We start from the raw sequence: 26,061 nt of genomic DNA, 5'->3' as shown, positions 1-26,061 counted from the left end.
AATTTTGTAAAAATGTCAAAAATGACCAAATTGAAGGGAATGAATTTTTTTATTATCTAAATTAATAAATTTAATGAAATTTTCAATTTAAGATCGGGTGAAAATTGGGAAAATGGTAAATTACCAAAATGCCCCTTAATCTTGATATTTCTGCAATTTCGCCAAGTAAGTTCGTGTAACTTGAATTATATTCTTAAATGCTTGAAATGCATGTGTTTTTTATATGAATATGATTTGAATGTTCATTATATGGAAATTTATGAAACATTGATATATTTGAAAAAAAAAGGGAAAAAAATCCCGGTTGAATGGAAGGAAAATTCGATGGATCTCTGAAAAGAAATTGACGGTAAAAAGGATCTAACCCGGACGGGTGATCCTATCATGATATAGCCCTCCCGAAAAATATGTGGAAAATGGATTTAGCCCGAATGGGTAATCCGAATTAGGGTCTGAATTTAGCCTGGACTAGTAATTCAGATCCAAGCTCATTAGAGTAATTGTCGTTGCAGGGGATTTAGCCTGGACTGGTAATCCCGACAATACTCTATGAGTTTATATTACAGGGGATTTAGCCTGGACTGGTAATCTCACTGTAAGGATGAGGTTTGCGGGAGTGTGCTCTCTGATATGGAACGTGTAAGACCATGGTTGAAAGATACCATGGCAACCTGATATGAAATGTGTAAGACCATGGTTGAAAGATACCATGGCAACGTGATATGAAATGTGTAAGACAATGGTTGAAAGATACCATGGCAACGTGATATGAAATGAATAAGACCATGGTTGAAAGATACCACGGCAACCTGATATGAAATGAGTAAGACCATGGTTGAAAGATACCATGACAACATGACGGGAAAATAAATAAGACCATGGTTGAAAGATACCATGGCAACATGACAAAAAACGAGTAAAACCATAGTTGAAAGATACTATGACATCATGTCGAAGATAAATAAGATCGAGGAAGAGAAGCGTCAAGATATCTATTGAACAATCGATATTCAGGTAATATGTATCAAATGGAATGGTTATATGAAATGGTTGTGTGAAATGTTTACAGGAATTGGTCATATGGAAATATATGTACAAAATAGTTGTATGAAATAATTAAGAAGATAGATAAATGAAATAAGTATAGGTACATGGAATTTAATTTATGTTAAGTTTAATACGAATTATTACCGAAATAAATATATACAAGATATAAGGAAATGATGGTGCATGAAATATTGATATAATGAAATGAATGGTATATGCTTATGAAGAAACAGTAAGAGAATAATATATTTTGTGACATGTACATATATAATTATCTTTGATATGTTGATACAAGGAAATTATGTAAGTTGAGACTATTATTAAACTCAAGTGTGATATGTTGAGAAAATAGGTATATCAATGTTGAATTTATATGAAATATGTGCAAGTATACTAACAATGTTGTTGTTTGATGCTTAGACAAGTGCTAAGCTATTGATTGAATGGTAACATGTTTAATTATAAGGAGCATTGAAATGGTAAGTACTTAGATGAAAATATAATTTAAGATTTTGCGAAATTTTTTATGATCTCAATTTTATTCCAGTTGGTTTCTAATGTATGTTTTGGGCTTCGATGGCCCAATAGAGAGACGTTATGATTATTTCAAAATATGAATAATAAATGACTCAAAATTATCTGAAAATGTTCAGTAAACTCCGGTAATGCCTCGTACCCTATTCCGGCAATGAATACGGGTAAAGGGTGTTACAATATTAAAATGATCAAAATTGAAAATTAACTATTCCATAAAATAAAAAAGGAAAAAAAGTTGGTGGGTGTGTGCCACGTGTCATAAGGAGGAAGGTAGATAGGTATATAAATATTTTAAAAATTAAGGTATAAAGATAAAATCTCAAATTTAAGCATAGAAGGATCAAAAATGAAAATTATCCACTTTATAAAAAAAAGAGTTGATGAGTGCTTGCCACGTGTTATAAGGAGTAAGGTATTTAGAATTTTTTTAACAAACACATTGGATAAATCCTAAAATTGTACATAAATTATGGTCTAATGTGTAATTGTGTATGTGATTTTTTATTTTGTGTAATTTTATACATAAAATTTTGATTTAATCTAATTTTTGTAATTATTAATACAATTATTAATGTAACATCATTTTATATTTATATATTGTATACATAAATAATTATATTTATCAAATATAAAAATAAATTGATGCATTTGTTTCTTTAAATGTACATGATTAAATCAAAATTAGAGTTTCAAGTATATATTTGAACCACAATTAGAGAGTTTCACGTGTATAATTGCACCAAATTAAAATTTATGTATACAGCTGCACATTAAATTAAAGTTCATATATAAATTTAATATTTCTCCATTGTTTTTATATATAAGTATATAGATTATGCAGATTATTACTATATTATATATTAAAATATTTAATAATAAAAAATTTTCAGTAATTTATTTGACAAAGATACTAAAATAATATAAACTACAGTAGGAGTGTATGGTTTTTTATCACCTAATTATGAAAAATTACAAAATGATCACTCAATTATTCAAAATTTTTTTTGTCACCAACGCCTAATGTACAAATTGAACCATTTAAAAATCCAAAATAGTTGAGTGCCTCAAAAAGATAAAATAGAATAGTTGAGTGGTCATTTTCTAATTTTTCATAGTTGGGTGACAAAAAAAACTAATAATTGAATGACTATTTTATAAATTTTTATAGTTAGGTGATAAAAAGTTTACTAATATTTGGAGGACTGTTAATGCAGTTTACCCAAAAAAGAAATTATTATTATTATTGAAGGAGTTAATAGTTACGTACCGCGTTGTCAGTCATTGTCTGAAGAAAAAAACAAAAGAAAGGAAAATAGCAAATTGAAATAAATTTCCAAGCAACTAGCCTTTGCATGTGGTCGGCTTCCGCCCAATCCAAACTCCTTTCTCTTTGTCTTCTCTACTTATTAAATTTCTCGGCTCTACACTTCGCCCCACTCGACTTTTCAAAGTCTCTTTTCTTTTTCTTTTTCTTCTTCTCTTTCTTAATAATAATGCACATTCTCAGTCAGCGCTTTGAGTCATTGCTTCTCCTTACATACACAACGCAATACCTCCCTTCTCTTTCATTTTTCTAAACATATTTTATCAAAGGCATCAAATTCCTCAGTTTGGGTCTCTCTTCACCACTACCCAATTCAGCTTTAACCAGGTTCCCATCTCTCTCACTCTTTGATTTGGACTTTTTTCTTTTCTGGGTTAAGCTTATTATTTTTCTTTTTAATTAGCTGAAAGATGCTAACTAAACTAAGCTAAGCTAAGGAAAAGCTAGTGTCAGTGTCATACACTGCGAGAAATAACTCATCACGTCCTTCGCTGTCGTATTTCTTTTGGCTTTTAGAAGCAATCAGCATCTAGATACACCCTATGTACTGAATGCAATGCGATGGATGATACTTTGTGGGGTTTTCATTGGCTTCTTCTTTAAACTGGTTTTGTCAAAAATTGATATGAAATACGCCATTGATTGAGCTGGTTTTTGGCTCTAGCAGCTTTGGTGAACTTATTAGTGACCCAATTATGTTATATAATCTTTTACTTGCAACTATTGAGAAGACTTAGGATTGATTAGAGTTAGCTTTACATATTCATTCTGTCAATTAGTGTTTTTAAACCTACGAAACTTTGGTGATAGAAGTGCTATGAGCATAGCAATAGTTTCCTTAAATGGATTAGGAGTTGATATGGCTGGAAATGTCAGTTAATACTTCCACTTTTGCCTAAAGCACAAACAAGCGCAATAAAGCTTGAAAAAGTACACAGTCAACTAACTATGAAGTTCTGATCTTTATTATCAAGCCCTTATCTGGTTGGTTCCTACTGTAGATATAAAGTAGCATCTGCAGTTAACTTATCTGACTGTTTTTTACTTTCCTATGTAGATTTAGTATATGAGAAATGGCAAGTTATGATAAAGATGAGGTTCCAATGCTGTCAGATACCTATCCTCAGTCATCAGAAAATAATCGGGATTCTCAATCTCAGACATTTATCTCGAGGACTCGGAGTGCTTCAATTTCTATCCCAATGAACTCCATGGAATCGTATCAAAATGCTCATCTGGTAGGGCATACTGGCCCCTTGAGGAATGAAAGAAAAACGCCATTTATTCAGATGAGCGGTCCACTATATATCAGTCGTAAGCCTGAAAATTCTTTTCAACTAAATCAAAGTACAGCGGCAGGCCAAAAAATGATGGAACCTAAGGCTGAAAAGTTTCCTTCCTTTAATGGTAAGGATGAAAACGATTGGCCAGATAACAACTATTCTGGCAAAAATGAACATTTACTGAGGTCTGGGCAACTAGGGATGTGCAGTGATCCTTACTGCACCACTTGCCCAACATATTACAATTTCAAACCAGAACAACAGAAAAACTCAAGAGTTTCTGGCATCTTTGATACCAAGGTATTTCATAGATAGTTGTCATTTTGTTCCTTTTTAATGGTTTTATATGTTATGGAGTGCATACATTCATTCACGAGATTACATTTTTCCTAAGTCTTTTCCTCTGTTTGATGATATTTTATTGACTTGACTAGGATTTCAGCTGTTAGTAGCTAATTTGCCTTCATCTGCACATCAATGAAATTCATAATATAAAGTTTTACAAGCAAATATGATTAATGTTGCTCTCTAGTTAGCTATAATTGCTTAATGTTGGGCACAAGATGGACAACCCCTTTTTTTACTTTTTCTTATTGCATGAAAATCTTGTGTGGAACTGTGGTTTATCTTCATGCACACTTCTCTAGTTAATAAAATATGATCTCTAATGCTTCAGTTGTTAGATTGGGATGTCCATAACTTATATTTTTGTATTATATTAACTTTATTTATTTAACCTATAGAAAAATGAAATCTCCGGTCAAGAAGTGTGCATGTAAAGTATCTTAAAATAGGATAGCTACTTTAATTGTTAATACCATGTAGCCTACACCAAACTTGTATCTAACTTATTTTCTTTTTTTTTTCCCAAGAATTTTGTTATATCTGTTAAATTTTGTTGCACATCCTTCAGTTTTCAGTACTTTACTTCCTTTCTCCTTTGCATATTTAATGTATATCAGTGAGCAGCTGCTTGCTGTAGACTATCCTCCCCTATTTTGCTTTCATATGAACGACAAGTTTGATTCTTGATTTTCAGTGAAGGTTTACTTCTTTGTTAGTTATGCACTATTTAGACAAATGCAACTATAACTTCAATTGCACCCCCTGAAATCAGTTTATTTGATGTTGTAGTAGTTTTGTTACTTAATCATTTTTTGAAGTAAAAAAATCTGACGGATTTGGGAATGCCTTAACTAATTACTGAAAGTTTTCAAGAGAGCTTTTGCACAAATTCCTTGAGCCATTGATCTAAACTCAGCCTCTGCACTACTTCTTGCTACAACACTTTGTTTTTTACTTCGCCAAGTCACAAGGTTTCCCCAAACAAATGTATAGTATCCTGATATAGATCTTCTATCTGTTATTGAGCCTGCCCAATCTGCATCTGTATAAGCTTCAATTCCTCTTTGTTCGGATTTCTTGAAGAATAAGCCCTTTCCCGGTGAACTCTTCCAGCATCTTAGAATTCGAAACACTGCTTCTTTATGTTCCTCCATTAAGGAGTGCATAAATTGACTCACTAAGCTCACTGCAAAAGCTATGTCTGGCCTTATATGTGATAAGTAAATTAACTTACCAACTAATCTTTGTTATTGCCCTTTATCAACTAATCGACCTTCTTTATTTCCGAATTTTACATTTGGATCAATTGGTGTATCAGCTGGGCAGCAACCACTCATCCCAGCCTCTTTTGAAAGATCAATCACATATTTTTTTGAGAGACCACAAGGCCCTTCTTTGATCAAGCAACTTCCATTGCAAGAAAATATTTCAAAGGACCCAAGTCTTTGATCTCAAACTCCAATGCTAGATGCTCCTTGAGACGCCTTATTTCATCCACATCATCTCCTGTAAGAATGATATCATCGACATAAACTATAATAACTACTATTCTACCTTTTTGTGAATGTCGATAGAACATTGTGTGATCAGCTTGCCCTTGTGAGTAACCTTGTTTTTTAACAACTTGGGTGAATCGTTCAAACCAAGCTCGAGAAGACTGCTTCAGACCATACAAAGATTTCTTGAGTTTACATACTCGAGTTCCAAATTTTTCTTCAAAACCTGGAGAAAGATCCATGTAAACTTCTTCTTCAAGTTTTCTATTTAGGAAAGCATTCTTCACATCTAGCTGTTGTAAAGACCAATCAAGATTAACAGCAATTGATAAAAGAATTCTAACGAAATTTAATTTGGCCACTGGAGCAAACGTTTCAAGATATTTTATCCCGTGTGTTTGAGTGTACCCTTTAGCCACCAACTGGGCTTTGTATCTATCTAAAGATCCATCTGGTTTGGATTTGGTTGTGAACACCTATTTACAACCTACTGTTTTTCTCCCTACAGGTAATTCCATTGTTTCCCATGTACCTGTTTTTTCAAGAGCGTGCATCTCCTCTAAAATAGCCTCCTTCCACTCAGGAACCTGTAAAGCATGTTTCACATTTTTGGGTATCTGTACAGTATCGAGACACGAAACAAATGTTGAGAATGTCGAAGACAATGCTTTATAGGATACAAAGTTAGACATGGGATATTTGACAATATTTCTAACACCTTTTCTTTTGGCAACTGGAATATCTAAATCAGAAAATTCATTGGCTGGATTATGAGTTTTACTTGGACTTTTGACAGGATCTTGCGGGTCGGATTCTTGGTGATGAATCTGGTGGATTCCACTTTCTTGATTTCGATTTCTTCTTGAGTAAACAATTAACTCCTTTGTTTGTTCTTTATTTTCATGATTAGACTCGACACCTTCATCCTCCTTTTCATTAACATTAACATCATTAATTTCTGTGTTAATTATAAATTCGCCTTCCCCATTATTAGAATCCCTATGTTGTATATTCCTAGTCTTTTCTTGATCAATTATAGAAGCTTCCTTAGTATAATTCCCTCCCTGAAGATTAGAATCAAAATAAGATTGTGTTTCAACAAATGTGACATCTATGGTAACAATAATCTTTCTATCAATTGGATCATAACATTTGTAACCTTTTTTATTAGAAGCATAACCAACAAAGACACATTTTTTTCCTCTAGGATCTAGTTTACCTTGGTTGTGAAGATGAACAAAAACACTACACCCAAAAACTCGGAGGGATAAATCTGTGATCAATTTAGAGTTAGGAAAATTATCTTTAAAGAGACGAAAAGGAGTTCTATAATTTAGAGTTTTACTGGGCATTCTATTAATAAGATATGTAGCTGTTAACAAGGCTTCGCCCCAAAGATAACGTGGTACCTGACTAGTGAACATCAAGGCTTTAGTTACTTCCAAAAGATTTCGGTTTTTTCTTTTTGCAATCCCATTTTGTTGTGGTGTATTTGTACAAGAACTTTGGTGGACTATTCCATGTTTGGTTAAGAAAACATCTAATTGGTCGCTAAAAAATTCCCCACCATTGTCAGTCCGAAATACTTCTATTTTCACACCAAATTGTGTTTTCACCATAGCATAAAAAGACTGAAACACATTTTTAATTTCAGACTTATTTTTTAATAAAAACACCCAACAAAGTCGAGTATGATCATCAATAAAAGTGACAAACCAACGTTTTCCTGAAAAAGTCGAGGCTCTTGAAGGTCCCCAAACATCACTATGAATTAACGAAAAAGGTTTGGAGGCTTTATATTTTTGAGGTGGAAAGAATGACCGATGATGTTTAGCCAATTCACAAAATTCATAATGATATGAAGAAGGACTTTTATTTTTAAATAGATTAGGTAACAAATATCTTAAATAGTAAAAATTAGGATGTCCAAGCCTATAATGCCAAATCATAACCTTATCAAAATCAAAAACAGAATTTAAACATAAAGTAGTTGTTGGTTGACTTAGATGGTCGTCTTCAAGAAAGTAAATTCTACCAAATTCTTTAGCATTGCCAATCATACTCCCCGAGACCATGTCCTGAAACTTACACATAGAGGAGTCAAATATAACATGACAATTTGAGGACCGATATGAGATTACAAGCTAGATTTGGCACACGTAAAACATCATGTAAAACCAAGGAAGATGAAATTTTAACAGTGCCTTTCCCGGCTATTGCCGAGAAGGACCATCTGCTACTTTGATCTTTTTGTTTCCTACGCAAGGTGTGTAAGTTGAAAAAAGAAAATGACTACTAGTCATGTGATCACTAGCTCCAGAATCAACGATCCACGTGTTTGTTTTATAAGGCTTGACACTGAAAAAATAGAAAAATCAGTACTTGATGGGCAAAAGAGGAGGAAGGATTATTGAATGAGTTAGGAATAGAAGAATTCATCCGAAATTGTGGTGATTGAAAAAACTTGTGTAGATGCTCTAATTGTTCCTTAGTGAATGGAGACCCTTTTAGAGACCTTTGGCCCTCATAATTTCCATTAGTTGTTTGGAAAGCTCTGTTATCCCCTGATTGTGAACCACGACCATTGCCACTCTTTTTCCTTCCATTTGTCGGTTTCCCATGGAGCTTCCAACACGTTTCTCGAGTGTGCCAATATTTTTTGCAGTGATCGCACCAATGTTTTTTCTTATCTCCAGTGAAGGCTGTTTTAACCATGATGTTACTAGAGATTTTAACCTAGCTCTAATACCATGAAAGTTTTCAAGAGAGCTTTTAATAAAACTGTTCTATATTATTAACTAAAGAATTGAACTTAAATAGAGAAAAGAGTCCTAATCCTAATTGGGAAAATAGTTCCCTTATTCTAATAAACTACTAAAATATAAAAGAAAATAGTTCCCTTCTTTTAATAAACTACTAAAAGATAAAATAAAAATATTCCTAAAATATGAATAAAACTTATCTACCTAAATAAATTTAAAATATATATATATTTCAACAATTACTTTATTGCAATTGGTTGGCACTGTTTGTGATTTAGGACTTTTTAGTGATGATGACATTATTATTAGTCTGCAATCATCAAATAGTATATACAATGTTACTTAGAAAATGTTGCATCACATCCATTGGTTATATGTGGAGAATGCTCTCATCCAACTTGATTAAAAAAAGAGGGGAAAAATGCAAGAGATCAAGAAAAACATAGAACTTGGAAGCTTAGTGAATGATCTATACATGCCAGGCAAATTCTTTTTCTTATTTTATGGTCTAAAATCTTGTTTTATTTTTCTTGTAATTTATCTATATTTGTTTCATTAAAAATGTATAAAAAGTTTTGAGTTAATCTATTGGACAAGATAATTCCTTCATCCATATTGTACTTTGTTGAACTTACTGTGTTATCATTATGGAGGTGTCTGGATTTTTTTTTTATTAATTATTTATATGGTAACCACTAAAATGATATTAAAGAAACAAAATTAGCTAATAGAACCACATAAATTCAGTAGTTAGGTTCTCAAATAAGTAAAAACTTCTTGATATTCGATAGAGTGAATATACCATAGACCGCTAGTGAAAAAAAAAAATTGTTAGTCATCACATGGGTACAGAAAGGTCAGTTGCTGAATTGAAAGTCTCAACTAACTATAGAACTTTGTCAGTTTGTCCTTTAATTGAATATTAATAAAACTGTGATGATTAAATTCATTAAAATTGGAGCAAAGGTGTACTATAATTGCTGAATTGAAATAGTAGAGGGACTAAGGTCATACTTTAACCTTTCTTTAAAATATTCCATTGTAATGGTCTTTTCCTTCAAGGTAAAGCTCCATTTTCAAAGAATCAGGAGTAATATAAGCTGCAATGCATTTGGTAGACTAAGCTGAACTGCTGATAAAACTTTTTTCGTTGGACTTAAATGGACATCAAAGTTGATATATAACATATTTTGTATGCAAACCTCTAACATCCTCCATATGCCTTTGTCCTGTTACAAATGATATCTTGTTTTTGCTTATAGGACAGGGAAATGTCTTATAAGTTATATTCATGTATTGTTAGAACATAAATATAACCCTTAGAGATTTTCTTTTTTCTTGAAGATGCATGAAGAAAGATACCCAAACACAAACCATTCTATTATTTGTTCCTAAATACTGCCATAATCATGCAGCTTTATTTATGGCTTGTTTTCAGTATGCTTTCTATGGGGATGCCAAAGGTTGGGCTAGGAGGTCGGTCTCTTTTCTGTGCTCTTATGTTCCTGGTATTATGAACCCTCATGCTAAAGTTGTTCAACAGTGGAACAAATTCTTTGTCATTTCATGCTTGATGGCAGTTTTCATAGATCCACTGTTTTTCTTCTTGTTGTCTGTGCAGAAGGTAAGTTATCTTTTGTTCTCTTCCAGTTGTTTTCTTGATTATTCTGATTACATAGATTTTTTTTAAAAAAAATTCTCATATGGTTTGCATCATTATCATAATACTAGTAATTGGTTGTTGTTTCTTGCAGTAATACATGTTTAATTGCATTATTTGCCTTGGTTTAGCAAGCAGATTCTACATGATATTGAAATTTTTCATTTTTTAGCATTAAGCATTAGGTTCTTAATGATGCTTGCTTCTTTATAACTTTTTACTTCCATTTTATCCTTTCCCTGTTTCCTTGGAGTCATGATGCTTGCTTTAGTTAAAGATAAGTGATATAAGTGTTTTCAGAAAGCAACTGATATTAAATATATTTCTCCATAAAAATTCCTTTTAAACTTTTTGGTTGGTGAATGGGTTATGCTTTTGGCGCTTAATTACTTAAGTGTAGGAATGAGGTCAATCTGAGTGGAATTTAGTACAAATGCGTGGTAATAGTGCATGAAGAGTTTTTGTGGATGATACTTGTTAAGACAGTAACTGATCAGGATCAAAATATTCTAGTTCCTAGATAGAGTAATTAGAGAGAAAGTATGAGGGCCAGTGGATGCTGCTGATGAGTAATGGGATGGCTTACCTCAATACCAGATGTCTTTCACATTCCTTTAACAATCTTAATGGAAAATTTTATTGGACTAAGGCATGGTATAGAGGTGAAGTAAAAGAACCATAAAGGAAAAGAAAATAAAAGAGGCGAAGAAGCTTAAGGAAAAGAAGTGATTTATTTATCTTTTGTTTGATAGTAAAAAAACTGAAAATTAATAAAAGAAAGAAAATAAAGAATTCTAATATCTCTTGTTTAGTTAAAATATAGAAAGGAAAGGAAAGGAAAGGAAAGAAAATGATTTGCTTTGTTAAAATTTTCAGGCTATAACCTTTGCAGCCTTTACTTAATTAACATATAATAACAAAATTATTCATAAAAGAAAATATAAAACATATAAGAAACCAAAATTATTCATAAAAGCATGGTATAGTATTAAAAATAATTCATAATTAAAGAGTGTTCAGCTTAACCGAATTAATATATTAATATCAATATATCCTTGTTTAAAACAAGCTAAAAAATTTTATATTAACCAAAGTATTTTATTTTAGCAATATAATGAATTGATTGCTAAAATTCTAGAGAGTTCAGAGGTTAATTTGCAAGATACAAATAAAAAAAATATAAAATTCCTAATCAAAGATAAAAATCCCAATTACAATATATTGTTAAGTTTGTATCATTTCTTGTCCGTGTTGTTTTGCGTAGGATACTTTTCCATGGGTTTGAGTTGTTGATTTTTTCTTATCAAATGATATTGGGTCAAGTTTGGGCAAGATATTTGGTATTTGAGGTAGCTTTGCAAACTCAACTTGGAAGCAAATTATTTGAAGATTTATACCATAAAGAAAATGTTTTGTCGTAATGGAAAGCATATTGTTTTGTTGATTAATTTCTCTGTAAGTTATTAAACATAATTGTAATTTCTACTAACGACTAACTAGTTCATGTAAATTCACCAAAAATAGATTTCTTTTACATTGGATGTCTACAATGTTAAATTTACAGTATACTAATAGTATAAGCAAACAGGCATTCTCTTAAATAAAATTTTTATTACTTGCTCTGATCACAATAAAAATTCTCCTAATTTAAAACTCAAGTAGCTTTTTCTTTTTGCCCCAAATTATTTTAAATATTACCAACCATAGCTAATAATTAGTTATTGGAAAGTTATATCATCTTTGTAATTTTCTTCCTTTGCTAAAAACAGTGGTTTACATATTTTCCTTGTTCATTTGGCTTTCCTGTTTCTACATATGGTGCTACTGCAATGACTTGTGATTTGGATGCAGGAGAACAAGTGCATAGTCATTGATTGGCCTGCCACTAAACTGTTTGTCGTGTTAAGAAGTGTGACCGATTTTATCTATATGCTTAACATGCTCCTTCAGGTAGATAGCTTCTTTTCCTCTAAATCATTTTATCTTCATTAGCATCTCTCTCTCTCTCTCACACACACACACAATCATGCAGTTTGAATAATAAAAGGAACAGACACCATTTCAATTCATTTAAATATTATTAGATTATATAATGGCGACAAGATAACTGATGGGGTGAAACATGAAACCAAGAACCTACAGTTGTCATATGATTGAAAAAAGACATCCAAATGAACAAATTAATATTGTACCATACACAAATCTAAAACAGATGCTGATTTTTATATGAACCTAGCTAAACTCAACTTTTGCTCAGAAATCAAATTGAAGAAAAAGTTGCTTATTATTTCTAGGTTTAAAAATTCTATGTTAAGATGCAAGCTTAAGAGGCATGTTAATGGTTCCGAAGTAACCTGCACTTCTAGTCGACATGAACAAAATTTCAGGAGGACCATTTATAGTTTATTATCATTCAAGCAACTGTCAATTCGATATGAAGCATATTTTATCTGAAACAAAATTTAACTCTAAGAGGACAAATCCACTCTTATACCCTAGAATATATTGCAACGGATCAAAATCACTCATATTGAAGTTTTTACCAAGATAATTATTGCTTTAGTAAATATTAAAAGTACGCATGTCACTGTCTTATCACCAACGTAGAGAAGAAATAAAAAGAATCTCACTTATATTTATGAAATAATAATGTTGAATCAGAAGGCTTTGCATGAAAAAGTAAATTATAGTATCATTGTACCCTATTTTTCAAACCATGTATGTGGTGCCTAGATTATATAAGTCTCCTTGAAGCTTACAAATTTCATTAACTTGGAAAGACAACTATTACCTTGATAATTCATTATAACCTTTTGATAATTTTCATTTTCTTGTGCAACTCTGACAAATATTTATTTGATTTTTCCCTGCAGTTCAGGTTGGCTTATGTAGCTCCTGAGTCTACAGTAGTTGGTGCAGGAGAGTTAGTTGACCATCCAAAGGAAATTGCTTTCAATTACCTTGGGGGATACTTTTCTCTTGACTTGTTTGTGGTACTCCCACTTCCTCAAGTAAGTTATTCTGGTTTTCCATGTTGTAAAACAACTTCAAATGCCGTGAACTCCACTTTTGATGAATTTTATTATATCATTTTGCTGATATTTATGATTTTTCCCATATTCATGTTTATCCAACTTCACTTACCAAGTTATAATGGTATACTTGGCATATATTTTCTTGAATGCCCTTTTACCTTCATTTTGAACATCAGTAACATAATTATTTGTTTATTTGTTCATTCGGTGCTCAGGCTCTTTATTAACAAAAAAATTCTGTTGTCATGAATTGTTTGCTTAATTCCAGATCATGATATCATTGGTCCTACCAAAACATTTGGGATCATCAGGAGCAAATTTTGCAAAAAATCTTTTACGGACAGCCATTCTTATTCAGTATCTTCCCAGATTGTATAGGTTTCTACCTTTCCTGGCCGGTCAGTCTCCATTGGGATTTATATTTGAGTCAGCATGGGCAAATTTTGTCATAAATCTTCTCACTTTTATGTTGTCTGGCCATGTCGTTGGGTCAGGGTGGTACCTCCTTGGATTACAGGTGGGCAACTGCCATTTTAACATTTAAAAACATTTCATGATCTTTAATAGCCTTTCGGAAATTGTCTTTAATTTTTCTATGGTTGTATTATGAATGCACTTATAAGTTACTAAGGAACTAAAAGCTACCTGAAACCATGATAGTCTCCGTGATCTATACTAAGAGATGTGAACTATGAAAGACGATATCATCCAGTTCCATAGCATACCCTTTAATAGTCTACTTCTGTATCTTTGCCAGAGGGTTAATCAATGTCTTCGAAATGCCTGTGGTAACTCAAATATCCCAAAGTGTAAGGAGTTTATAGATTGTGGCTCCGGGCATTCTCCTAGTCGCAGTGAGCTGCAAAATTGGACGAACAATTCCAATGTCTCTGCCTGCTTTACAGAAGATGGATTTTCTTACGGAATATATGTACCGACCGTCAATCTAACGACAGAACCAAGTATTGTTACTAGATATGTATATTCATTGTGTTGGGGATTCCAGGTAATTCATTGAGTCTATCATCATTTTCCACAGTTATTTAAGTTGTGCATTTTTACTTTATTACCTGTTCGGCATATTTTAGTTGCACTGAGTTCAATTAAATATTATTGGTGTTTGGTTGTTGCCTTTTGCTTTTTTCTATTTATTTAGGTTTGCTTTCAGAAGCAAAAGGTTACTACTGCATTGAAATATAAAAGAAAATAATATCTTTAAAGATTTTAAAATTAAACATTTTAACATATTTTAAGAACAAAAGACAATGTTTCACTTTTGTATGAAATACTTCTGTTTAAACAATGTTAAGTTTTATCCATTTGCTCACTTTTTTTTTTTGTAAATGATGACTTTTTATTTTCTATTTGCTTTTGTTTTCTAGCTAAATTTTTAGGAAGCAAGAAACCAAGTAATAAAAGTAACAAATAAGTGAAGCCCTAGAAATCTTTTTCTGTAATGACAGCTCATTAGGACATATATCATCACATGTTTTTGCAGATTAAATTATAATAAAATTAGCCTAAACTCTCATAGTTTCTCATGGTGGTTTGTTATACTCATTTTATAATCTCTTTTGTTGGTGCCCTTGTATGTATTAAACCAACACTTTAGGATTTTGTATGTCTTCTTCTTTGTGTTCTTTTATATGTATATATGTTGTGTGTGTGTACACACAGACATAATTATGTACAGAGAGAGAGAGTTCACTGATTGATCTTTTGTCATGAAAAAGGTGTAAAGTGTTTCCTGGCTAAATTTCATCCTTTAAATATTATATATCATCATACATATCATTGGTCTTCATAGAAAACCGTTGTCAATGGGCTGGGAGTTTAACCTCAATGGAATACTCTGGGAAATGGTTGTTGGCAAATGTTACACTAACATTTTGCTAAGTAACTTTGGAATATACTATATTCTACGACATTTCTCTGTATTATAAGTAAAATGCTTTGTCAAAATTCTTATCGCAAAGAGCACATGTTGTCTATTCTTTTTTTCCCTCTTATAACAGTTTTATCTTTTTGCATTTGTTTGTAGCTTTCCCCCCTACCCCGAGGATTCTTATTACTGATTAAGTATAAAGTAGATTTAAACGCTCTTGTTACACTGCTTCTATTTCATCCATCTTATTTGCTTAATGCTGTCATGAATATACAGTCTTCCCCTTAAAGTAACCGACTGAATGTAGTGAAACAGCTAAATCATCAATCTATCACATAAGGGATTTTGTCTGTCTTTGTTGACATATTTGATTTTTGTACCTTTTCTTTAAATACTATGAGCAGTTCTATCAACTAATAATACCTTGCATTGACCTGTTTCTTCTTTCTTCTTCTTCTTATTTTTTGTCAATTTAATATTTTGAAGCAAATCAGTACTCTGGCTGGAAATCAAACTCCCAGCTATTTTGTTTGGGAAGTTCTTTTTACCATGGCCATTGTTGGACTAGGCCTCTTGCTTTTTGCTCTTCTTATCGGAAATATGCAGAACTTTCTCCAAGCACTGGGACGGAGGTATAACATTGCAGAAAGTTCTTCAAATTGCATTTTAGTTCCCAAAGAAGGCATAGTTGTTGCTAAAATTCTCACGAAGTTGTTCTATAGCAAATAGTATGAATAAGCTTGTCAGTGTTCTACAAATTCTACTCTTAAAAGAACTCCAAAAATGGAAACTATGAAAACACTCTAGAAAAAAGGAAATATGGAAACGAGGTCCTTACCTCTAATTTTGGAGAAGTGAGAAAATACTCCTAATCACTAATTACTTTCGGTAGATTACTGAGGTATATCGAGTTGTGTCTTGTGCTTGTTCTTCCATCTTCTCTTCCATATCCTATCCGACATCATATTCCATGTCCAAATCCTGTAGTTACCAAATAAATACTGCATTGTGTTGAGAATTGATCATGCATAAACAAAGCTACAAGTGAAACTTGTGGCAAGAGTAGGGTTTTATACCATAGGATTTTCAACATGTGAATATTAATCCTCTAAAAATACCAAGTTAGTTTATAGCAAACCATCAGTTATCCAAGTATCTGACCTCTAATAATACTCTGAACAAGCAAAGAATGTAAGAGACTTCTTGAAGGATGAGGCTAAAGTTCAACCATGCCAGATATATTGCCTTCAATTTCAACAATTGAAGATTATGAATGATCATAAATAAATACTCCAAAAAGGAAATATGGAAACGAGGTCCTTACCTCAAATTTTGGAGAAGTGAGAAAATACTCCTAACCACTAATTACTTTGGGTAGATTACTGAGGTATATGGAGTTGTGTCTGTTGAAATATGTATATATTTTAAATTTAATTAGGTAGATAAATCTTATTTGGATAGATAAGTTTTATTTATATTCTAGAAATATTTTTATTTTATCTTTTAGTAGTTTACTAGAATAAGGGAACTATTTTCTTTTTATGTTTTAGTAATTTATTAGAATAAGGGAACTATTTTCCCAATGAGGATTAGGACTTTTTTTTCTATATTTAAGTTCAATTCTTTAGTTAATAAGAGAAGTACAATTTTATTCAAAGCTCTCTTGAAATCTTTCATGGCATCTGAGCTAGGTTAAAATCTCTAGTAACATCATGGTTAAAACAGCCTTCACTGGAGATAAGAGATCCAGCAATCAAACAGAGGAAAAAAGTTCTACAGTTGAAACAACTACCGAGAGTACAATGACTCAAGGGACAGAGGCGTCTCACCTTTCTTTTCAACTGACATCTCACAAGTTGAATGGCAAGAATTATCTGGAATGGTCGCAGTCCGTAAAATTAGAAATTGATGGGCGCGGCAAGCTAGATCATTTAAATGGAGAAGTTGAGCAACCACAGGTGGGTGATCCAAAGATGAGCAAGTGGAGGTCAGAAAATTCTATGGTAATTGCGTGGCTTATTAATTCCATGGAAGCTTCCATAGGTAAATCTTTTCTTTTTCTCCCAACTGCTAAGATGTTTGGGACGCTGTGAAAGACACCTATTCAGATTTAGAAAACTCTTCACAGATTTTTGAGTTAAAAATAAAACTGTGAAAAGCTAGGCAAGGGGAAAAAGAAGTTACTCTTTATTATAATGAGATGATGTCTCTTTAGCAAGAACTGGATCAGTGCTATAATGATGAATGGGAGTGTCCCGGAGATGGTGTAAAAGCTATGAAAAAAGAAGAGAATGAAAGAGCTTATTTGTTTCTGGCTGGTTTAAATAAAGAATTTGATGAAGTGAGATCTCGAATCCTAGGGAAAAAAACCGCTTCCAAAACTTCGTGAGATTTTTTCTGAGGTTAGAAGAGAGGAGACAAGAAGAAAAGTAATGTTAAAGCCAGGGTTTGAAGCTAATGATGATAATTCTGCTCTTGTAACTATTAAAAATAATGATGATAGTGAAAAAAAGAAAAAACCTTGGTGCGATCACTGCAAAAAATATTGGCACACTCGTGAAACGTGTTGGAAGCTCCATGGGAAACCGACAAATGGAAGGAAAAAGAATGGCAATGGTCGTGGTTCACAATCAGGGGATAGCAGAGCTTTCCAAACAACTAATGGATATTATGAGGGCCAAAGTTCTCTGGAAGGGTCTCCATTCACTAAGGAACAATTAGAGCATCTACACAAGTTTTTTCAATCACCACAATTTCGGATGAATTCTTCTATTCCTAACTCATCCAATAATCCTTCTTCCTCTTTTGCCCAATCAGGTACTGATTTTTCTATTTTTTTCAGTGTCAAGCCTTGTAAAACAAACACATGGATCGTTGATTCTGGAGCTAGTGATCACATGACTAGCAGTCATTTTCTTTTTTCAACTTACACACCTTGCGCAGGAAACAAAAAGATCAAAGTAGCAGATGAGTCCTTCTCGGCAATAGCCGGGAAAGGCACTGTTAAAATTTCATCTTCCTTGGTTTTACATGATGTTTTACATGTGCCAAATCTAGCTTGTAATCTCATATCGGTCAGTAAATTATCCCAGTCCTCAAATTGTCATGTTATATTTGACTCCTCTATGTGTAAGTTTCAGGACATGGTCTCGGGGAGGATGATTGGCAATGCTAAAGAATTTGGTGGAATTTACTTTCTTGAAGACGACCATCTAAATCAACCAACAACTACTTTATGTTTAAATTCTGTTTCTGATTTTGATAAGGTTATGATTTGGCATTATAGGCTTGGACATCCTAATTTTTATTATTTAAGATATTTGTTACCTAATCTATTTAAAAATAAAAGTCCTTCTTCATATCATTGTGAATTTTGTGAATTGGCTAAACATCATCGGTCATTCTTTCCACCTCAAAAATATAAAGCCTCCAAACCTTTTTCGTTAATTCATAGTGATGTTTGGGGACCTTCAAGAGTCTCGACTTTTTCAGGAAAACGTTGGTTTGTCACATTTATTAATGATCATACTCGACTTTGTTGGGTGTTTTTATTAAAAGATAAGTCCGAAGTTAAAAATGTGTTTCAGTCTTTTTATGCTATGGTGAAAACACAATTTGGTGTGAAAATAGAAGTATTTCGAACTGACAATGGTGGAGAATTTTTTAGCGACCAATTAGGTATTTTCTTAACCAAATATGGAATAGTCCACCAAAGTTCTTGTACAAATACACCACAACAAAATGGGATTGCAGAAAGAAAAAACCGACATCTTTTGGAAGTAACTAGAGCCTTGATGTTCACTAGTCAAGTACCACGTTATCTTTGGGGCGAAGCCTTGTTAACAGCTACATATCTTATTAATAGAATGCCCAGTAAAATTCTAAATTATAGAACTACTTTTAGTCTCTTTAAAGATAACTTTCCTAACTCTAAATTGATTACAGATTTATCCCTCCGAGTTTTTGGGTGTAGTGTTTTTGTTCATCTTCACAGCCCAGGTAAAGCTCATAATCCAGCCAATGAATTTTCTGATTTAGATATTCCAATTGCCAAAAGAAAAGGTGTTAGAAATATTGTCAAATATCCCATGTCTAACTTTGTATCCTATAAAGCCTTATCTTCGACATTCTCAACCTTTGTTTCGTGTCTCGATACTGTCCAAATACCAAAAAATGTGAAAGATGCTTTACAGGTTCTGAGTGGAAGGAGGCTATTTTAGAGGAGATGCGTGCTCTTGAAAAAACAGGTACATGAGAAACAATGGAATTACCTGTAGGGAAAAAAACAGTGGGCTGTAAATGGGTGTTCACAACCAAATTCAAACCAGATGGATCTTTAGATAGATACAAAGCCCGGTTGGTAGCAAAAGGGTACACTCAAACATACGGGATAGATTATCTTGAAACATTTGCTCCAGTGGCCAAATTAAATTCCGTCAGAGTTCTTTTATCAATTGCTGTTAATCTTGATTGATCTTTACAGCAACTAGATGTGAAGAATGCTTTCCTAAATGGAAAACTTGAAGAAGAAGTTTACATGGATCCTTTTCCAGGTTTTGAAGAAAAATTTGGAACTCGAGTATGTAAACTCAAGAAATCTTTATACGGTCTGAAGCAGTCTCCTCGAGCTTGGTTTGAACGATTCACTCAAGTTGTTAAAAAATAAGGTTACTCACAATGGCAAGCTGATCACACAATGTTCTATCGACATTCACAAAAAGGTAGAATAGTTGTTATTATAGTTTATGTCGATGATATCATTCTTACAGGAGATGATGTGGATGAAATAAGACGTCTCAAGGAGCATCTAGCATTGGAGTTTGAGATCAAAGACTTGGGTCCTTTGAAATACTTTCTTGGAATGGAAGTTGCTCAATCAAAGAAGGGTCTTGTGGTCTCTCAGAAAAAATATGTGATTGATCTTTTAAAAGAGGCTGGGATGAGTGGTTGCCGCCCAGCTGACACACCAATTGATCCAAATGTAAAATTTAAAAATAAAGAAGGTCGATTAGTTGATAAAGGGCAGTACCAAAAATTAGTTGGTAAGTTAATTTACTTATCACATACAAGGCCAGACATAGCTTTTGCAGTAAGCTTAGTGAGTCAATTTATGCACTCCCCAATGGAGGAACATGAAGAAGCAGTGTTTCGAATTCTAAGATACTTGAAGAGTTCACCGGGAAAGGGCTTATTCTTCAAGAAATCCGAACAAAGAGGAATTGAAGCTTATACAGATGCAGATTGGGCAGGCTCAATAACAGACAGAAGATCTACATCAGGATACTGTATATTTGTTTGGGGAAACCTTGTGACTTGGCGAAGCAAAAACAAACTGTTGTAGCAAGTAGTGCAGAGGCTGAGTTTAGATCAATGGCTCAAGGAATTTGTGAAATGGTTTGGTTAAAAAGAATTATGGAAGAGCTGAGGAAACCAATAACTTCACCAATGAAGTTGTACTGTGATAGCAAAGCTGCCATTAGCATTGCTTACAACCCAGTCCAACATGACAGAACTAAACATGTTGAGATTGATAGACACTTTATCAAGGAAAAGATTGAAGAAGGCCAAGTGTGCATGCCGTTTGTTCCTTCAAAACAACAGATTGCTGACATAGTCACCAAAGGACTCTCTAAGACAAGCTTTGATTTTCTTGTAAGCAAGTTGGGCATGATTGATATATATGCACTAACTTGAGGGAGGGTGTTGAAATATGTATATATTTTAAATTTAATTAGGTAGATAAATCTTATTTGGATAGATAAGTTTTATTTATATTATAGAAATATTTTTATTTTATCTTTTAGTAGTTTACTAGAATAAGGGAACTATTTTCTTTTTATGTTTTAGTAGTTTATTAGAATAAGGGAACTATTTTCCCAATTAGGATTAGGACTTTTTTTTCTCTATTTAAGTTCAATTCTTTAGTTAATAAGAGAAGTACAATTTTATTCAAAGCTCTCTTGAAATCTTTCAGTGTCTTGTGCTTGTTTTTCCATCTTCTCTTCCATCTCCTATCCGACATCATATTCCATGTCCAAATCCTGTAGTTACCAAATAAATACTGCATTGTGTTGAGAATTGATCATGCATAAACAAAGCTACAAGTGAAACTTGTGGCAAGAGTAGGGTTTTATACCATAGGATTTTCAACATGTGAATATTAATCCTCTAAAAATACCAAGTTATTTTATAGCAAACCATCAGTTATCCAAGTATCTGACCTCTAATGATACTCTGAACAAGCAAAGAATGTAAGAGACTTCTTGAAGGATGAGGCTAAAGTTCAACCATGCCAGATATATTGCCTTCAATTTCTACAATTGAAGATTATGAATGATCATAAATAAAAAAATCAATTGGGAGGGATGGGAAACTTTTCTTATATGGGAACTAGGAAGTGGTCACCAATATCCTATTCCAAGTAGGATTGTGCCTTAACTATTTTGTTTTGTGCTTTTATCTAATTTAATTAGTGTATAAAGTTTCAAACTTCTTTAGATTAAGTCCAACTTAATTTATGCCGAATTTAATCTTTCACAAGCCATGTTCTATGGTGAGAATGTAATTCTTAATAAATTTAGATAGTCCAAATTGTTTAATTTTATTACTAATTCTTTAATTAATAAACTTTAGATTTGTAGATCATGATTAACATCTAACAATGAGTTACAACCCCTTTTGTTAAGAAGGCTCAATGAGGTTTGAACAATTCATCTGTGTTTGGTTTCTCAGTATAGTTATTATCCTTTCATCTTTTAGTATCTTGGTTTATTCTCGAGCATGAATTAGTGTCTACTCAATTAGTTTAATCATATTAAGTCTCAGGATACACAGTCAATTCTTTGAATAAGTTTTTAAACTAGAGGTTTAAATTTAACCACTGTGGTGTTCCCTTGAGGACAATATCCTATATGTTTACTAAAACTTTCTTCAATTTCACCCCCACTACATGCCTTTATTTGTTCGAATTAGATTTACTTATTATTTTGAGTTATAATCTGACTTTGCTTGATAAATTTTGTTCTCTTTATAGGAGGTTAGAAATGTCACTAAGACGTCGTGATGTGGAGCAATGGATGAGTCATCGACGCTTGCCTGTAGAGTTAAGAAGGTATGTGTCCAAGTTTAAGTCTCTTTCTCCACCTTTTTTGCTCTTATTCTTATTATGTCTTGTAACAATTTTCTTCCGTAAGTAGAATTAAAATGCAATCTTATTTCTTAGTTTACTTTTTGGTTTCTAGTATTGACGCAGTGTATAAGTTTTGAAGAAAATAAATTGAATTGAGCCTATACATGGGTCCTACATAGAAGAGAAATAAGTTAGAGATGCGATCTTCAAGTTCAAGTCTCAAAGATACCCTTTCTGGAGTGGTTATGAATATGCTTTAGTACCATTATCTAACTTATTATCTCTTTCTTGGGCTTGTGAATGTCATTGCAGCGTGGTATGATTTTTCTCCCTCGGTTAAAAATGTAAAATGTTACTGTGCCATATCTACTATCATGCACCACTGCTTGGAATGTATTTATTTGTTAGCATAGTTGTCATATTGCATTATGCTTCTCAGTTGGCACTTCGATCTTTGTTCCCTTGAAGATTGCTGCCTTTTAGATGAAAAGCTAAAGGCCCCAACTTTAACATAAGACCGAAGAAAACCCAATATTTATTAGAATATTGGACAAGATAGGCTTCAGCCAAAGCCTACATTCTGCATCATATTTAAACATGTGATGTTCATTTGGAATTAACCATTTAAATTACTGTGTAGGAAAGTACGAGAGGCTGAACGATATAATTGGGCTGCCACAAGAGGGGTAAATGAAGAAATGCTTATTGAGAACTTACCTGAAGACCTTCAGAGAGAGATAAGACGCCATCTCTTCAAGTTTGTTAAGAAAGTGAGCTTAAAGACTAATACTCTTTTCTGTGTACTGAAAATTTACTAGCACAATTAAACTATTTACATCTCCGTATTGCAAAATATCTTACTTGGACTCCTTTCAAAAGCACCTCCTACTTGTCCTTGTATGAAAATCAGTTAGCTTACCAACTGAAGCTAGCGGCATTAATCTGCTAAAAGCCAAAATCTCTTTTTCCACTGGAGGTATGAATGATAAGCCTTTGTATATACATGTGAATATTAAAGATATATGACTGACTTCGATGATGGCTAATAGATTAGAGAATTTGTGTGTACTCTATCCCTTAGACTAGAAAATACATCCTTTTGCATTAACTATGGTTGTTACTAGAGGATATAAGTTCATATTTTTAGCTGTTATGCTACAATGATGCTTTATATATCATCGCCTTCTATCAAGACATCTTCCAAAAGGTTTCTAATTTAGTTATTGGTCCTAGTGTTAAAATATGTTAGGATTAGGACTCTTTTCTCTATTTAAGTTCAGTTCTTTAGTTAATAATAATAGAACAGTTTTATTAAAAGCTCTCTTGAAAACTTTCACCTAGCATGCACTTCAAATTACTTTATGCAGTAGCTTTTCCATTTTTCATTTATTTTGATCTTCTGTAAACATGATAACAGCTTTAATAATTAGTCCTATTGTTTAAAAAGATAAATGCTTACTTCAGAAAGTGGCATGCTAGAAAACCTTGTTATATTGTTGCTGGTGCCATGTTTTTACACATTTTCCTTTATTTTCCATTTCAGAAAAGGGATGTGGCTGATGGTTACCTAACTCAGCATATTTTCCTCCTAGTTACGCTCAGCTTTATGTGTGATAGGTTTTTCTTGAAAATTACCTAAAAACGTGCTTCTTGTAGTTTTTAGTTTTAACAAATCTCAAAGGGAATATATAGAGTCAAAACTTGTACTGGATAAATGCTTCAACCCAGAAATTTTCTATATTCTGTAAGTGTATGCTTTTTAACAACTAGCATCTTTACAGTCCATTGAAAACTTCTAAACTGTAGAATCTTGTGATTCCAATTGCCCTTGGTCTCATAACCTTAAGCTCACCAAAATTAATGCCCTTGCTCCTGGTGAGGACCTAAATGCTATTAGCTTCAATTTATGGAAGTATTCTAGTCCATGTGCCTATGGAAATGTTTCTTTTGCCATCCTTCTAAAGAACATTGACTATGGTGATGACTTTATGAACCTTTGAGTTAGAAACATCATTTACCAGGTTTCTTCTCCTGAGAACTTTTACCTGCAAATGATGGTTTGCAGCATAGCATTACTTAGATTATGTTGATTAATTATGATGTTATAAACACTGGGATGCTCTTTCAGAGATTCAAAAAATGTTTCATTCTGCAGGTTCGTATATTTGCTCTCATGAATGATACTATTTTAGATGCCATCTGCAAGAGATTAAGACAAAAGATCTATATTAAAGAAAGCTATGTTTTGTCTTGTGGTTGTCTGATTGAAAAGATGGTTTTTATTGTGCGTGGGACAATGGAAAGTGTAGAAGAAAATGGAATAAGAAATCCCTTGTCTGAAGGGGATGTCTGTGGTGAGGAGCTTCTCAATTGGTGTCTTGAGCATTCTTCAGTAAACCGAGGTATTATCATGATTCCTAACTTTAAACATTTACTTTGGTGCAGTTTCTTGATTAAATATTTCCAAATCGATTATGCAGGCTTTAGAATAGAATTATTTTAGAGCTGTAGAATACCTGATGTGCAAGCCAAAGGTATTTTATCAAATATGGTTTTGTGTCATAGATGTGAAGAAAATCAAGCTTCCTGGACAGAGTTTGCATAGTATTAGTAGCCGAGAAGTTAGATGTGTGACAAATGTTGAAGCATTTTCCATTCGGGCTGCAGACCTACAAGAAGTTACCAGTCTGTTCCCTAGGTTCTTCCGCACTCCTCGAGTTATAAGAGCCATAAGGTTATTTTCATGTGTCTGATGAACTAATCTACACGTATTCTTTCTTTGTTTCATTTTACTTTTTCCCATGCATGTTGAGGTTATCTTTTAGGTTAATTTCCTTGAGCAATGAATAAATAGCTTGAAGTTGTCCTTGTTATCAAAATGGTAGTAGATGATACTAATGGTAATCTGAAAATGAATAAATAGCTCGTAGACTCAAAATTCCAGTGAAGACTATGGAGTTCATCAGTCATGACTTGTGTAAAAACATGCATTCCCTTAAGTTTCTGTGCACCCATTAATTCTTATTTAGAGACATTTTGAAAGGGAGAGGTAGTAATTAGAAGCTCATTATGCATATGATGATCTTCTTGTTGTTTTGACAGGAATGAATCACCATATTGGAGAACCTTTGCTGCTATCTGTATTCAAGTAGCGTGGAGATACAGGAAAAAACTTCTGAATCGTGCCAATACCTCTCAATCCACTTCTTGTTGAGGATAGTATGCATGTATGTATTTCAGCTTTTGCACTGTATAAATGTAAGCTTCATTTGTAATAATAATACAGTTAGGTATATTAAGATAGATACCCAATCTTTGTAGGAAATTTGTTGTAACTTTATCACAGGGTTATCTCCAATTTAGCATTGGGAGGAACAAAGAATGATCTGCAAGATTGCTGTTTAGATTTTCTTTATAGATGTAGCTAATATACGTGTAAAACTATGTAAAAGGTTCCAAGTCGTAGCATGTGAAAATCTCATGTAACTTGAACGAAGCTGAAGGTGAGGACTGTGCAGTAATTTATTTATAATAAAAACTTAATTGGTTCAACTTAAA

The 26,061-nt window shown here is 32.9% G+C and overlaps 1 protein-coding gene across 5 annotated transcripts; it reads left to right on the top strand.

Moving 5' to 3' along the window:
* The first annotated feature begins 2,943 nt into the window (after nucleotides 1-2,943).
* LOC107923937 (probable cyclic nucleotide-gated ion channel 20, chloroplastic) lies at nucleotides 2,944-26,061 on the top strand. 5 transcript variants are annotated; one of them, XM_016854139.2, is made up of 14 exons: nucleotides 2,944-3,235; nucleotides 3,966-4,491; nucleotides 10,233-10,418; nucleotides 12,306-12,404; nucleotides 13,328-13,465; nucleotides 13,758-13,887; nucleotides 13,984-14,006; nucleotides 14,247-14,495; nucleotides 15,861-16,006; nucleotides 22,408-22,485; nucleotides 23,144-23,273; nucleotides 24,659-24,905; nucleotides 25,069-25,237; nucleotides 25,606-26,061. In XM_016854139.2, the coding sequence occupies exons 2-14, from the start codon at nucleotides 3,982-3,984 to the stop codon at nucleotides 25,715-25,717; spliced, it is 2,217 nt and encodes a 738-aa protein (XP_016709628.1). In that variant the 5' UTR covers nucleotides 2,944-3,235; nucleotides 3,966-3,981; the 3' UTR covers nucleotides 25,718-26,061. The 5 variants fall into 5 exon arrangements, with proteins under 5 accessions (XP_016709628.1, XP_016709627.1, XP_016709629.1 ...); XM_016854138.2 differs by having other exon boundaries at nucleotides 13,758-14,006; XM_016854140.2 differs by lacking the exon at nucleotides 10,233-10,418 and having other exon boundaries at nucleotides 13,758-14,006.

The sequence above is a fragment of the Gossypium hirsutum genome, chromosome A11 (genome assembly GCF_007990345.1).
Source record: "Gossypium hirsutum isolate 1008001.06 chromosome A11, Gossypium_hirsutum_v2.1, whole genome shotgun sequence".
Taxonomy (NCBI): Eukaryota; Viridiplantae; Streptophyta; class Magnoliopsida; order Malvales; family Malvaceae; genus Gossypium; species Gossypium hirsutum.
Note: the sequence above shows the minus strand (reverse complement) of the source record. Positions and strands in the feature narration are given on the sequence as shown.

What these genes read in the sequence shown, in the direction of transcription:
- LOC107923937 (XM_016854138.2), top strand. Translation starts at nt 3,982, where the DNA reads ATGGCAAGTTATGATAAAGATGAGGTTCCAATGCTGTCAGATACCTAT. An exon ending in TCTTGTTGTCTGTGCAGAAG is followed by an intron (nt 10,419 to 12,305) that starts GTAAGTTATCTT and finishes ATTTGGATGCAG; the next exon opens with GAGAACAAGTGCATAGTCAT. An exon ending in TTGCCTGTAGAGTTAAGAAG is followed by an intron (nt 22,486 to 23,143) that starts GTATGTGTCCAA and finishes ATTACTGTGTAG; the next exon opens with GAAAGTACGAGAGGCTGAAC.